The 14398-nt window shown below is 44.5% G+C and overlaps 1 protein-coding gene across 9 annotated transcripts in view; it reads right to left on the bottom strand.

The window, feature by feature from the left end:
- LOC121592147 (tyrosine-protein kinase Src42A) overlaps positions 1-14398 on the bottom strand; it is an 89360-nt gene that overhangs the window by 9491 nt on the left and 65471 nt on the right. For all 9 annotated transcript variants that reach the window (XM_041913513.1, XM_041913516.1, XM_041913514.1 and 6 more), the window contains 2 exons: positions 282-403; positions 26-189 (listed from right to left, as the gene is read on the bottom strand). In XM_041913513.1, coding sequence (XP_041769447.1) covers positions 26-189; positions 282-403 — 286 coding nt within the window. The remainder of the gene's footprint in view (positions 1-25; positions 190-281; positions 404-14398) is intronic.

The following is a 14398-nucleotide window of genomic DNA, read 5'->3' as shown; positions in this document are numbered from 1 at the left end:
GAGTAACACTTCGCTTGCGCCTTACCTGTACGCACGGTTTGCAGAGGTTCACGCACAGCCCGTCCGAATCCTTCGAGTAGTGCTCGACCAGCTCCTGCAGCGTGCGGAATGTGGTCCTTCGGGCGATGAAAAAGCCGCCCTCGTCCAGCTGCCGTATGCGATAGTGCTTGACCGTATCGCCATCGCGCACTGGAACGGAAAAGGAATTAGGCGAATTAGCAATTATTAACCGTCAATATCAAGAGGAGGAGAAGGAGAAGGAAACCTCAAGATGTACTTACCGGATAGGGAATAATCATTGTGACGGCTTTCCGAGTCGCGGATCAAGAATGCGCCGTGTTCGTTCTCCGGTAGCAGCAGCTTCTTCTCCGCCTCTATTCTTTTGATCTTGCGGAAGTACCATCTAACGAGAGAAGAGTAAGTAAACGAGCAGATTAGCAAAATGACGTAAGGGGTTGGAATAGAGTTTTGTTCAGTACAGTATGGCTCCATCGGTGGAATTTTGCACAGAAAAATTGTTGAATTTTTGCAGAAATTAGATTTTCCGAGCTGAAGTCACTAATTTCAATATGAATCGAACTATTTTTTTGTATATTACATTTATTACCAATTCAGCAACCATAACCTTAAATAAACTTTGTGTATTGACTGTAATACATTCCTAAAACAGTGAGTAACACAACCAAGAATTCATCAATACATTTTTGATCCAAGAATTGAAGGAATAAAGTGTAAGGAGCAAAGCGATTTATTTATTTATTTATTTATTTATTCAAAAAAAAATTCGGCATGGCCTCTTGTGTGGCCCATGTAACATGAAATCTATCCTATACTAGTCAGTTGAGTAAATTAGAGCAATTCAAATCAAAATACACATATGATAGGCCGTGGACAAAAACGGTTTATTAGAGCCTTGCTGACATCTCCCAAAAGTTAATACTTGAGAATTCATTACGTCTTAGAGTCCTAGTTCTAAGACTAACAAATACAAATTTGCATTTCTGTAGTTCTTCTGGGTAATAATGTTTTTTTGGTTTTTAATGTAGGTATACATGTTTTAAACGTTTTTAAAGTATTTCTAAGCGTTCTTATAATTTCTGATTGGTTGGTTTCTGTATTTTGCGACAATTGTACATGCTGAATAAACTCTTCTGGTAGTGTTAAGTTTTGCTCTAGCACCATTTCTCCAGGAGTTGCCTGTAGGTCTTCTTTATGAGTTGCTCTTATTCGTAACTGTATTAAAGGCAGTTTTATCGACCAAGGAAATCTTAGTCTTAGTCCTGTCCAAATATTGAGGTTATTATGGCCCGCAGATATGAGGAGTCAATTGAGTTCGAAAGTAATTTTGCCACAAATACACTTTGGGCAACCTTGTACTACACACATTGAACACTGTGTATAAACGAGTATATTTTCTTTGACCAGACAATCGAATAATTGAACAATACTGAAGTACAAACCGGACAAACGATAATGGAAAGAGTACATGCTGCGTGTTCTTCGTTATATTTCCTCTAACCTAATAACATTCATTACAAGAACCCTAATTGCATTACAAAAAAAAGGTGTAAAATTCATAGGAAATCATAAAGCGATGCTAAAGGTAACACTGTAACACGCGCGAAAAAAAGGGCAACACATTCCGATGGTGTTAGGAGGGCTTGATTGCAGTTGCCATCCCAGCAACCACCACTACCACCGCTACCTACACTGTCTGCTACTGCCGGACTTTATTTGCTGGAATGAACGACCGCACCAACGCCCCGAAGGAAAGGCCCGGAGGAAAGTTAATTAGCGCCTGCCACACGCAACCGAAACACATCCTAGGGCCGGCAGCCGCTGCCCATGGGTGTCGTTGGAAATTGTCCATTTTGGACAGGTGACTATCATGCAGGCGGACGTGGCCAATCTAGACCACGTGTGGTGGACCCCTTATACGGCGCCGGTTGACGGGCGGGTTGGCAGGATGGCCATTTCTCCCATCACAGCACGGCAAGCCAATCGCTCCCAAAGGGCCGAGGGGAGAGTGAGCGCGCGCGCGCCACCCGCTTGTTACGAAGAAAGTCTATAATTACCCAGCACTACTACCCATCGCTTGCAGGCAGGCAGGCAGGCAGGCAGGCAGGGTGTGTATTAGATACATTTCCCGTACCGCGCCCTGCTCCTTTTTGCTTCTCCTGCCACAGGATGGGCGATCAGCGTTTGACATATACAGGGGAGGCATTGGTGGTGGAATAGTTGGGGCAAATCTGCATCTCTGTGGTACGGTAAAAAAAAAGCTAATCATACAAATACGGCGGGCCCGGGTGTGCATAATTCGCAACGATAAGGCTCGCAGCAGCAGCACGACCCTATCTCGCCCTTAATTGGCATCAGGGCGGCAGATGCATTTTTGCCCATTTCGCAACGACTCCGGGTGAGGTGGAGACAAAATGGTCCCCATCCTTACGAGTGACATAAGCTGCGTTTTGCCTTCCAGGCCCTTACGCCGAACCTTGCCGCTATTAACACTATGAAGCGTTTTTGGAAAGCGCTCGACATGGGGGGAAGGCTTGTCGATGCATTAAACAATTTCTATTGGAATACAACCACCCAAAGCGGTTGATGATGATGATGCTGCTCTCCGCACAAAGTGACAATAAGGGAATGTTTTGCAATGTTTTCCACCGAGCGAAAGGGACCATCATTTTTCTCTTTGCAATCCACAAATAGATGGTGGCGTTGTTAGGCGACATTCGTGTCTTTCAGTTAGACATCTAATTGGGAACTGGTTTCTAGTGTTGGTGGCTGAAAATTTATGCGTACAGCAAGATAGTGTGGATAGTGTTTGCATTGGCAATTGTCGAGCAGTGCGCCCCACAGGTTTCGGCGAGAGAACAAAACTGCGCGGCACGAGGGGGGAGATGATCACGCGCTCATCATGTGTGTTTCTCACGCATTGCGGCAACCGATGTACCTTGTGCCGAGGGGATCAATTATCGACACAAAGTGCAGGTTAAAAATAACGCCACATTAAATCAGCTTGTTTGCCTGAGCGCGGTGGGAAGAGAGATGTAGCAGAGCGATGAGATGCTGGGGGTGCAACAATATCAAAGCCCCGCCGCGGCAAAGTGTATCATCATCATCCGGTGGCGTGCGAGTAGAATCACTGTAAACCCTGTGTAGGCTTACATAAAAGCCCAAGCCCGAACAGGATGAAAGCACACTGTTTCCATGGGTACAAGTTCATCATTGGCGTAAATAATAATCAATGATTTACATGCTCGAATAAGTTACAAGCGTGTAAGCGAGCTTTAATCTTGCCAGCGCTTGTCGGCACTTGCCGGCAAAAGAATAATCGTTTTGCACACAATTTATCTGGACATCCACAAAAGATAAGCCAGATCCATTGGTAAATTATTCGAAATAAGCGCATTAATTTGCCACGACCGCGAGACGCTCGGTGCCATCCATATCCGTTCGATGCAATTAATATCTTTCGATGCAGCGCACACGATGTGCGGCGCAGACAAATTGTGAAGCCTCCTCTCTCTATCGTCTCTCTAGCAGCAAGCTTTGAGACAGCAGTAACTATGTGCGGGGCTCAATTTACGCATCAATCAGACCCTGCTCAGACCTGCTAAGGTTCCAAGTTCGTAACTGTATGATAAAGCACAAAAATTCGCACACACGATAAATAAAATGCACGCAATTAGCAAAAAAAAAGAGGGTTACTTCTACACAGTTGCGCCTTGTCGATGATGATTCCGCACGAGACGACGAGCCCAGTGCGCTGCTGCTGTTTATTTAATTTATTGTTTTGTTTCGTGTTGTTGCCATCATGCGGCTGATAGACAGCGAGACGAAACTCACAACTCATGGGACAATTATTTGTTTGTCAGATTGTGTTCAGCCACTGTACTGCACTATGTGCGTGTGTGTTTACTAGTAATTATATGCCCTCAGTTGTTGAATGTAATGCTGCTGGTTTGGTTGGTTGGCGCCAAAACAAAAATTGATTGCAAAAAAAAAAAACCAACAAACCCAAAGAGCAATAAACCACACACGTAAACGTTAAAGTGTCTGGAGCTTATTTACATCAAGCAATAAAAAATAGAAAGAAAAAACTAGTCTAAATGAGCGCGTAAAAAGGTGTGTTAAACGCGAAAACGGTACGTAATTGTGTACGGTAATTGGAAGCACTTTGGTAGTTTAGCGAATTGTGACAGACACATCTTTTATTGTAGTCAGTTGCTTTGTTCGGAAGAGAGCACAGACACACCAGACAGCACAAAATAGAAAGAGATCTTTGCGATTTTCCCTTATTGAATTAGAGACACATGACAAAGGGGAGGAGTTTGATCAAAATCATCACTCACACACACGCGCGCGTGGTACCTGTAAATTGTCATTAATTTACATTTATGCACGGCTTATCAGGCTTAGCTTGGAAATTACAACACTGCAACCCGGGGAGCGTGAAATTGTGCAAATGTGAGGCTAAAAATAGCTTACAAATGGAAAATTTTCAAACCAACCACCATCGTCCGCATCCGCCGACAATGAAATGTCGCCCCTAACCGGGGAGGTGACGACGATCGGGTGCCGCTGATAGGGCGTGAAAACTTTCCACCATTTTCCAGAACAGTCACCAGCAAGCAGACAGATCGCAGATAGAGTGAGTAGTGATGTACAGTGGCGCTGATCTTTATTTTTAATGCCGGTGTATGTGCCACTATTAAAAAGGGCAAAACAACAGCGAACAACAAGAACGATGGTCGTTAAAATGAGGGTACAAACATGCACAGAATTTCTGGAAAATGCCACACGTTTCTGTTGGAGGGATTTTCCAGCTTAGAAGTTTGCTTTTATTGCTGGAATTATGTAACAGCGTGGTTGAATGAGGCTGTGGAGAAGTAAAGAAAACAATGTAAGTAAAAAAAAACACAAACATGCACACCCTCACAGAAGCAACACAATGGCGGCGCAAACGGAGCTTCAAAATGTTGCTTTGCATCATCAATATTTTGATATTTAATTTCTTCAACATACCACACTCATTACATCACCGAGGCGAAATAATTTTCGCTGAGATCAGCGCGGCAGCTCATCATCATCACTGTCTCTGTGGCGGTTGTGTTGAAGGCAAAGCCTTAATTTCAAATTCGAACCCGCTGTTGCTCAATTCTTAAGACTCATCCGATCTATTCTGGTGCGATTCCGTGCGTTGTTTGCCTTTCGCTGTCCGCACATTCGACGGGTGTGTGAATGGTCTTTGCATCCGTGTCTTGACGCAACTGTTGGGAAGAATTAGCTGTGGATGCTGGAAGCGCACCGCAAATAGGAACAGTCTGAAAGTCATTGAAAGAAGGCATTCGTGTGGCCAAAAATAAAAAAGCCTGTTTAAATCCAAACACAGCAACGCGGAAAGACTCAACCCGGACCGTGATGGTGCGATCGAAAGAGAAATCAACCGGCGGACGGCCGAAAACAGTAGCAATGATGGGGCGATTAACGAAGAATTGTGAAGATCATTCCGTTTAATTGAATTATCGTGGCTAAGGTGTGGCGTAGCTCTTTCCGGGATTTCCAGCAATTGGGGGGAATTGTGAGATGCTGCTGAGTATGGAAAGAATTTTGTTTGAAGCTCTCTGATGCCAAATCTATTGCAAGGTGGAGCTTTTGCGTAATGTGGTGAAATGCTTTCCGAACTGGAGAGCAAACAGTGAGACATTGAACGATTTATTTCATTACTAAAATCTCTTAGTCCGTCTGAAAGCAATACATAAATGATTAATAGACTTCCCAGCTTGTACTGCTGCCGTTTGCATGTGTTTGGCACAGCTTAGGGCAGGCAAAATTCGCACATTATTAAACAGCACACACTACTAATAATCACACAGATTGAATGGCGTGCGATCAATTGAACAGACGAACTAGAGACGCAAAAAACAAATTACATGCAATTTATGCGCTTGGGCGTTGAGTAATCCACAATACGCTAATAAAAAAAATCCTCTTACATCTGCCCAGCGGCACCAACTCGGAGTTAATTTGCACTTTTGGGCAGGCAAAGCGATGACGGTATAAATAAAGCATGTATAGACACACGCAGTTCACGCAGAAAAAAAAGGCATTTGAATCGTGCCTTTGAAAATGAGACTAATCACGGGTGGCGAGCGGTGTAGGCTTAACCCGGCGCCGCCGTCACCAGGCCTACCGGTGTTCCGTGTGTGCCGGAAGTGTGAGATCACCAGCACCGCTAAAGACAAATGACCATTAGTTGCGCAGTTAGAAACATATAGTTTGGTAAAAAAACAGATGACGAAAAAGTGGCTTGATATAGGATGTGATTTTACAGTTATGAAGTTTTAGACTTGTATTAAATTAACGCTACAGCGTTGAAAGGAGTTTTTCGAATAATTAAGAGATTAAAAATTACTATCCTTAGATGAATTTAATCATTAATGTATTTGTCTATGTTATGATTAAGAAGTAAAACTAAAAATAGTTTAATAAATATAATAAGCAAAAAGGATGTAAAGATGGGTTAAGTTTCAAGAAAAAAGACTCATTAAAAAAACAAATGAAATAAAAACTGTTTTTTAAATGAAACAAAATAAAACAATTAAAAAAATAAAAAGATAAAACACTAAACCAAATTGAGCTATTCCACGATAGAACAAAGACAAATAGAAAAAGATTAACATAAACAGTGTCAAAAATATATCCTTTACAAATGCAGGAAGTAAAAATTAAAGGAAGAAGCAAGAAAGTTCTTCGAAACACAATAAATTTTGTAGAATTAATTTAATAAACAGGAAAAGATGTAAAGATTGGTTAAGATTGAACAGAAATTCATGAAACGAAACCAATGAATCGAAACGAATGAACCAATTCATGATATTTTTAAAGAAAACTAAAACAATATAATGAAATAAAAAATAAAGAGAAGATAAACCAAATCAAACTAAGCTATTCCGCGATAGAACAAAGGCAAATTGCAAAAGATGAACATGAACAGCTAAAACACAACTATAAATGTATCCTTCACAATTGCACGGTAGACACTGCCTCACACAATCGTCTGGCATTTGACCAAAACGGAAAACTTATGTGCTCATTACACGACCGCCCCGATAAACTCACCGCGATAAAGTGTGAGCCCAAATAATTGGCCACTTTATTGCGGACAAGTCCATCTTGTGCAGCGGGCTCTAAATTCTACCCGTGGAGCAACAGAACAGAAGAACACACACTGCATTATGCACACAAAAGGAAAGCATTTATTTGGGAACGAAATAAACCCAGCCAAACCTACACAGACAATACGACAGTGCAAACGAAGCGCTCCCCTATGGGTGGTAGTGGCGACCTATTGGCGTCATAATTCCCCTCCCTAACAATGCTGCTGCTGCTGGTGAATTTGCAGGTCGATGTGGCCAACCAATGCACCACAATCCACAATCTCCCCATCCAGCAGGTGGATGTGCCAAAAAGCAGACACGCACGCACGTGTGCATTGGAGCTATGGGGCCAATCGGAGGTTTTCGCACGTCACAGTGGCCAATGCCAAATGCACCGATAAGGGTAGCTGAAAATAGGGGACAGAGAGACAGGGGGCGTAGCAGAGTTCCAACTGGGCCATAAAGCAACAGGCTGAAGGGGGAGTGGGATGGTAGATGGTTTGAAGTGCAATTGCACACTGTTTGGCATAGTTTTGTTTTTTTGTTTTTTTTCCACTTTTTGTAGATGAGGGTTGTACCCGTAAAAAAACTGATGCATTACTGTTTTATCTATTTGTGTGTGTGTGTGTTTTTTTTTCAAATCGCTTCGAGCAGGGTTAAAGCACTGGAAAGAATTTCAACGATGCGTGAAACAAAGCACTGACTATTTCGTCCCTTCTTTTCCCCCAACTGTATCCGCCAATAAAAATTATGAATTATTTTGACAGACAACAGCGAGGCTGGCGATGACCTAGGCAAGCCGTAAAAGAGCATTGTGCGTTGACCTCGTTTTCCATCGCTGCAGCAGCAGTTGTCGCACAGAACGGCACCAACCGCCCCATTGCAAACCCTTCTCACACCTCCATTGTTGCTTTCTGCATATCAGTCGTCGCCACGTGGCCGATATGAGTAATGGGGTTGTGATGGGCTTGTTTCCTTCCCTCCGCTCGGTCGGGGAGGTTACAAAACGCGCTTTGCCCATGTGTCACCACCGACTGTGTGTGTGTGTGTGTGTGTGTGTGTGTGTGTGTGTGTGTGTGAATGATAGTGTAGTACGGGGCTTCTCCTCCGCAATGTGTCACTGAGAACCACCGTGTGTCTGTGTTCTCTGCTCTGACCTTCCGCTCCCCCGTCTGCTGAATGGTTTATTGTGCGATTATGACGATGTTGATGGTGATGATGATGATGCACGGGACGCGGAGATGTGTTAAAGATTCGCATTAGTGCGGATGGTAAGCAGAGGGCGCACGACAATGAAGAGGAAATAAATGTTTCTCCGCTGTTCTTTTTTTTTTTTACACAAGACACACAAATGCTGCACACACATAATTGCATCACACACGTCCGGCCACGAGGAGGTCGGTTCACCATGCATCGAGGAAATCGAAATATTAAACGTGCCGTTCTGTGGGAGGGTAAATTAGCTTGCGCGGTAAATGGCTGCTTAATGCTCGTCAAGGGAGTGTATGTGTCGTTAATCGGCAACGGTCGCTAATGGATCGTGTGTGTGTGTGTCCTTTCGAAAAAGGATGTAAATTAACACCACCCCACAGGCAATGTGTAAATAGTGTAAAAGTAATCGAGAAATGGGTTCGACAGTCTTTTTTTAGCGAAGTAAATGCGTTAAAAGCTCGCTTTATTGTAATGATATTTTAAAAAGGGGTAAATCAAACTGCTGAGTGGTATTAATTTCAATTCGCAGTATTTATTACACGTACTCGCGCCTCACCTAGCTTGCACCAAGATCATTAAAAAAGAGAAGGTAATCATGTGCACACAAAAAAAAAAGCCAAACCACACAATCTTATTTTGCCGATCCCGATTTCTAGTGACGCAGGAAGATGGAGCTGCATTCGCGTGCACGGCGATGAAGTGATGAAGTTAAATCAATCAATTCAAGCGCCTACCCTGTCATTAGAACGTCTTGATCGGGCTGCAACAAAAAGGCTACACGGATAGAGCTAATAGGCTCACGAGCGAATCGGAAAAAAACAAAACAAAACAAAAAACAACCTAACGACCACCGGACGAAGGAGCAGCTTTCCAGGGCGGCGGAAGATGCACCGAAACGATCGTACACCCAACAGTAATTGCACATCAAAAGTCACATTTTCAACCACGTTTTGCCGCCAGCTGGGGCGTGTTTTGAATGGGCTGACGACGGACGAGCAGAGTCATAATTGGATTGAGCGTCGTGCCAGTATGTCGAACTCATCCTTTATCGTTGCTGCTGCTTTGTGTCCGTTCAATTCAATCGCAATTCGTCGATGGGAAAAATAATCTCGCTACAAACAAACGAACCCTACGCTTCGCTCCACTCGTACTCGTGTTCCGTTCCTCCAACACCGCGTCAACAGGGAACTTGGTCGATTCTAATCACTATCAATTCCGTTGCTGCAGCAGCATGTGCGCTCGATAATTGGCGAAAAATATGCGCGAGATGCACGTAATGCAATCGGCAAGATGCATCCACGGAGTAAGTGTAATATTTCGCACAAACCGCCGGCGCGCAAAAATAAGATCACGATCGTTAGAAAGGCTCGGGAAAGGGAGGATGAGGTGTGAGAAAAAAAGGAAGGGAAGGAATCCATCGCATCCAACAACTCTGTCGGCTGTTGATTCGTGTCGCGACTTTGGCATCGAGTTGATCGAGTTTGGATGAATTTAATTCGCACGATTTTGGTGCTACCCACTTCCCCTGAAGAGTCAAGGTTAGCGATGTTTTGGTTTGGTTTGTTTCGTGAAGCGCTACACAGAACGGTAGCAGTTTTTCATCCCTACCCCCTTCCTCCCCGGGAGCAGGTTTTGAAATTTTGAATCGCGTTTGATTGGAAAAAGAGGTGTGGTGTCTCGGCCGTTCGTATGACCTCAAATTCGTCCCACAAGTAGCAAACACCTCGATCAATGTCTGGCGCCAGCCGAGTTGGCCTGTTCGTTTGGCGCCCGTGCTTAACATCTGTCTTGCTTGTGTATTGGTGTGCTCTTTAAATGCTAAAGCACTTCATCACCGCACATCGAGCGGGAGCGTGCGCGAAAGAGAGAGAGTCTGCCTTCTAATAACAGTGATGCGTTTGACAGGGGGGAATCAGAATCAATCCTAAGGGATTGATGCCGCTTGTACAGCAATCTATGCTGTATCTCCCGCATAAAAAAAGCACCACAAACTCCAAGCACTTACTAGTGGCTGTCCCTGATGTGCTGCTGCCGGCGGTGGTGTGCCTATTCCCTTTACCCACTTTATGACACCCGGCGGACAATCGACAATACTGACATCAATCGACGGTAGAGAGGCATGGGCAAGTTAAAAAAAAATCAATAGACATACAATACACAAACACACACGCATGCAGAAGATACGATCAAATGATACGAGTTGAAAATAAATGCTCCTTTATGTTGGCCCGTGTAACGAGTGAAAAACGGTACATAATCATGCTGCTTGCTCTGGAGAGCTAGGATCGCGATTAGGCGAATAATGGCCGATAGAAAATGGTCAGATTTATCGACCATAGAAATATTCGCAGGGAAAGAAAGTTGTCTGGTGGCCGATCTGACCGATTGCAGAATAAATTTATGATTTCTTTAAACTCTGATGAAAACGGGACGGGACGGAGAAGCCGTTTGCAGCGAATGGCTGTCGTTGATGTAAAGAAAGCTTTTATCGGCGAAAAATTACAATCTTTTCATTTGTGCATTAGAGATCTTTTCAATTAAGGCTTTCTATATCGTATTTTAAATTATTGTGTTTGTGAAACTATTTAAAAACATATCTACTTCTCCGCATTTTTAGAAACTTAGTATTATTTGAGTCGTACAAAAAGAACGCCTTTGGTCGATTTGAACACTGCAAAATTTTGAACGGCACAAAAATCGTTAGTTCTAAGCCATTTAGAGTGAATCGGTTTAATACATCGTAAGTAAAGCTAAGCCCGTCCAATTGCTTCATATTAAATAAAATGCGATACTCGTACAAAAGAATAGATGATGATGATGGCTAAGCCTGTTTAACTAAATTAACTTGATAGAAAACGGAGCCAAATGGTTTTTACTTCTTGTCACTTTTCCGTTCTACACAAATTCCTAAGCTTAAGGCGTCTTCCCATGATTAGAAAGGTAAACGAGAAGTTTTTGCTCAAACAAATCTCCAAAGCATATTAACAGCACTCAACCCGACACGGGGAGCACATGTTTACCAATGTTATTATGCTACTCCTCACGCGTTGTGCCGCACTAATGGCTCTTTTCACGCGGCACCGCGTGAGCAGAGCAGTGTTTCTCTTCGCGTGTTTCAGGCTAGAACACCTCACACAACTGTCAAACGAACGATTGGACTATTGGACGTTCGATTAATATACACACTGGTGTCTTCAATACATGTGTGTGTGTTGAGTGGTTGTGTTTGTCCGATCGACCACTGTTTTAGGGATAAAAATCAAAAGTTAGAAGCAAAAACAGAGTGGTAGAGAAAAAACAAGCCACCACTACCCGCCACCAGGCGGACGACACACCACACTCTCCACATTTTCGTACGAAACTAGGTTACGTTCACTTTTCTTCATCCGTCTCTGTCTTAGCGCCAGAGCCTCCGTACACCGCAACCGAGCCTTTACTACTTTTTCCCGCAAAAATAACCGATCGCGATCAGAAAATGCTGTATCGCTGAACGAGCAAACTTCTGACGACTGCTGCGCTCTTCCGGTCGGCAGTTTTGGGGCCTGCGACCTGGTGCGGCCTGGTTTGTCAGCCACATTCAGCCTCATTGCAGCTCCACCACGCCGTGCAAAACATGTTTCGTGCTTGCAAGCATAATCTGAAATGTTTTACATCGCCAAAAGAGAGACACAGTTACTAACCGGTGGCCAACCCAGTCGTACGTAAAAAATAAATCTCCCAACCTCCATTTAAGCGAGCATCCGTTTCTGCCTTTGCCAATTCATCCCACCACACTTTGTAGCAGGTGCGAAATAGCGCAAACATGAAATAAAAAAAAACCAACCTCAAGCGGCACGAAGAAATGTCGCAAAGGAAATGCGAACCGATGGCGCGATTAAGATCGCGATCGTGGCTCGCGCGCGCAAACTTGCCCTGCGCTAAAGGCAGAAATGCCGCCACGATCGTGTGCGCGCCCTCGGGGCAGGAAGAAAGTTATATGACAACTGCGCGAGATGAAACACGGATGCCCAGCACAACACGGCCAGCACAACAGCACGGCAGAGAGGAGTTCAACACACACGGGCGGGCTTGTTGTTTTTGAGCGATGTCTTTTTGCGATCGCCGCAGCAAAGCATGTAAAGCGGAGCAGTTGGCAAGGGTAAGGTGTGTGTGTGTGTGTGTGTGTGGCAGGGTCGTCGCCAGATGGAAGCAAGCAAAACAAGTCGTGTGGCCTGCTAAAAATAGCAAATGGCAATTCGCGTGTCGCGCGCATCGAGAGCGGGAACGACCACCGCCATTTGTTGTGACTGTGTTAAGTAATGTAATTTGATTTCTGTCGCGCTGAATTACCGTTCGGAAGGACGGACATGATGCTTCTCTCCCTGGACCATTCGTATGGGCCCGTGCCTGTGTGCCCTGCCGACGCCTCAACCCAGTTGATTTGTTTATCGCGACCAACTGTAATTGCACGACAATTACGCACATCACTACTGGCCGGGCGAAAGGAGTTCTCTCTCCCCTATCGTGGGTATCATGATCAGAGCGTGTTCTGTGACTTCTGTGGGACGATGATACTGCTGCTACTGCCATTTAAGCCGGAGCAAGATGGAGGCAAAAGCACCGTTAGCGTTATATTGCGTTTATGCGTCCACATTCGAAACATCATGGGACTGAGCACAGACCGACGGTGATCGTTTGGCGCTTTGCTACTTCGCGTGTGTGTCTGTTTTTATTTATTTTATTTTATTTTTGCACGCTCGCGTATCTGGTAAATGTGGCAAAATTGCACAATCGTGGCCAATATAGTAGTGCTGGCGGGCGAAATCAAAACACTAATCGGTCCAGCACGGCATCGGTCACAAGCGACCGACGCCGAGCAGGCAAAAGAAGAAAGACGCGAGATTGTGTGCGACCGAAGCGACAGAAAATAGGCCATCGAAGGTGCTGGCATCGGCATCGGCCCGGGTGCCCGGAGAGAAGATCATGTTATCATCATCATGGCCTGCCGGTGTGCTGCCTGGCTGCCTGCCCTGATATGGGGCTGGCAGCGGAACGCATCTTCGCATTCCGATCGCACTGGCGCACGGAAATGAGGTTAATGCGCAACGAAATAAATCTCGTCCTAACGCGGTGATTGGATACTGTCTTTCTTCCACATTTAAGGAAGCGGGCGAGGGTGAAAAAAATGCGCAAAAACGCGTGCTAGAATGATGAGGTTCGTCGCTTAAAGTCTTCCGCTTCGTTGATGAGAGTTTCAACAGGATATTATGTGAATTTAAAAAAAATATAGGAGATGCTTGGAAATCTCCTTCTTATCTATGGGTGAAGTTTTTGGATGCAATTGCTTCTTCTATGAATCAATGAAAAAAAAAAAACACATATTTATCATCATAAAAGAAAAAAAAGAAGTTCGTCGCTTTAAGTCTTTTATGTTTACCATGAAGGTTTGATAGCAGAAGATGCGATAAATATATATTTTTTTTTTTAATTCAAAGAACACAATCTAGCCTGGTTGAGAAACTCTACCCCTCTCACCCCTTCACCCATGTACAATTAATGAATAATCAATCCAAACGAATCAATTCGCAACCGCTTCCGTCCTCGAGAAGGACGCCAGAAGAGGAACGAAACAAAACAAAAAAACATGTTGCAGTGCTACTTGACCACATAATATTGGCGCGCTCCCTCGGGTCCATCGGTCAGGGCAACTGGGAGGGGGAAGGAATGACGCTAATAATTTCTCTCGAAGAATTCCTTCGCAGCAAGGACGGTCGCACCACGTGAAAGCGCCTGGCGCCAGCCCACATCGAATGAAGCAATAGTTGAACGAATGAAAGAAAGAAAAAACGCACAGTTGTACAGAGAGGAGTGAGGGGCGTTTCCCGAAGGTTGCTACCACACGCACAAGGAGACAAACAGGGCAGGGGCAGAGAAAGGGGGGATCGTAATTTTGCTGCAAATGATATGGAATCCCGCACATAAACCTCTCTCCCTCCGCTTCACAGCTAGTTCCTTCCTCGTAGAGTGGCGCGACCTCGAGG

The sequence above is a fragment of the Anopheles merus genome, chromosome 2L, assembly GCF_017562075.2.
Source record: "Anopheles merus strain MAF chromosome 2L, AmerM5.1, whole genome shotgun sequence".
Taxonomy (NCBI): domain Eukaryota; kingdom Metazoa; phylum Arthropoda; class Insecta; order Diptera; family Culicidae; genus Anopheles; species Anopheles merus.
This window is presented reverse-complemented; position numbering and strand designations above follow the sequence as displayed.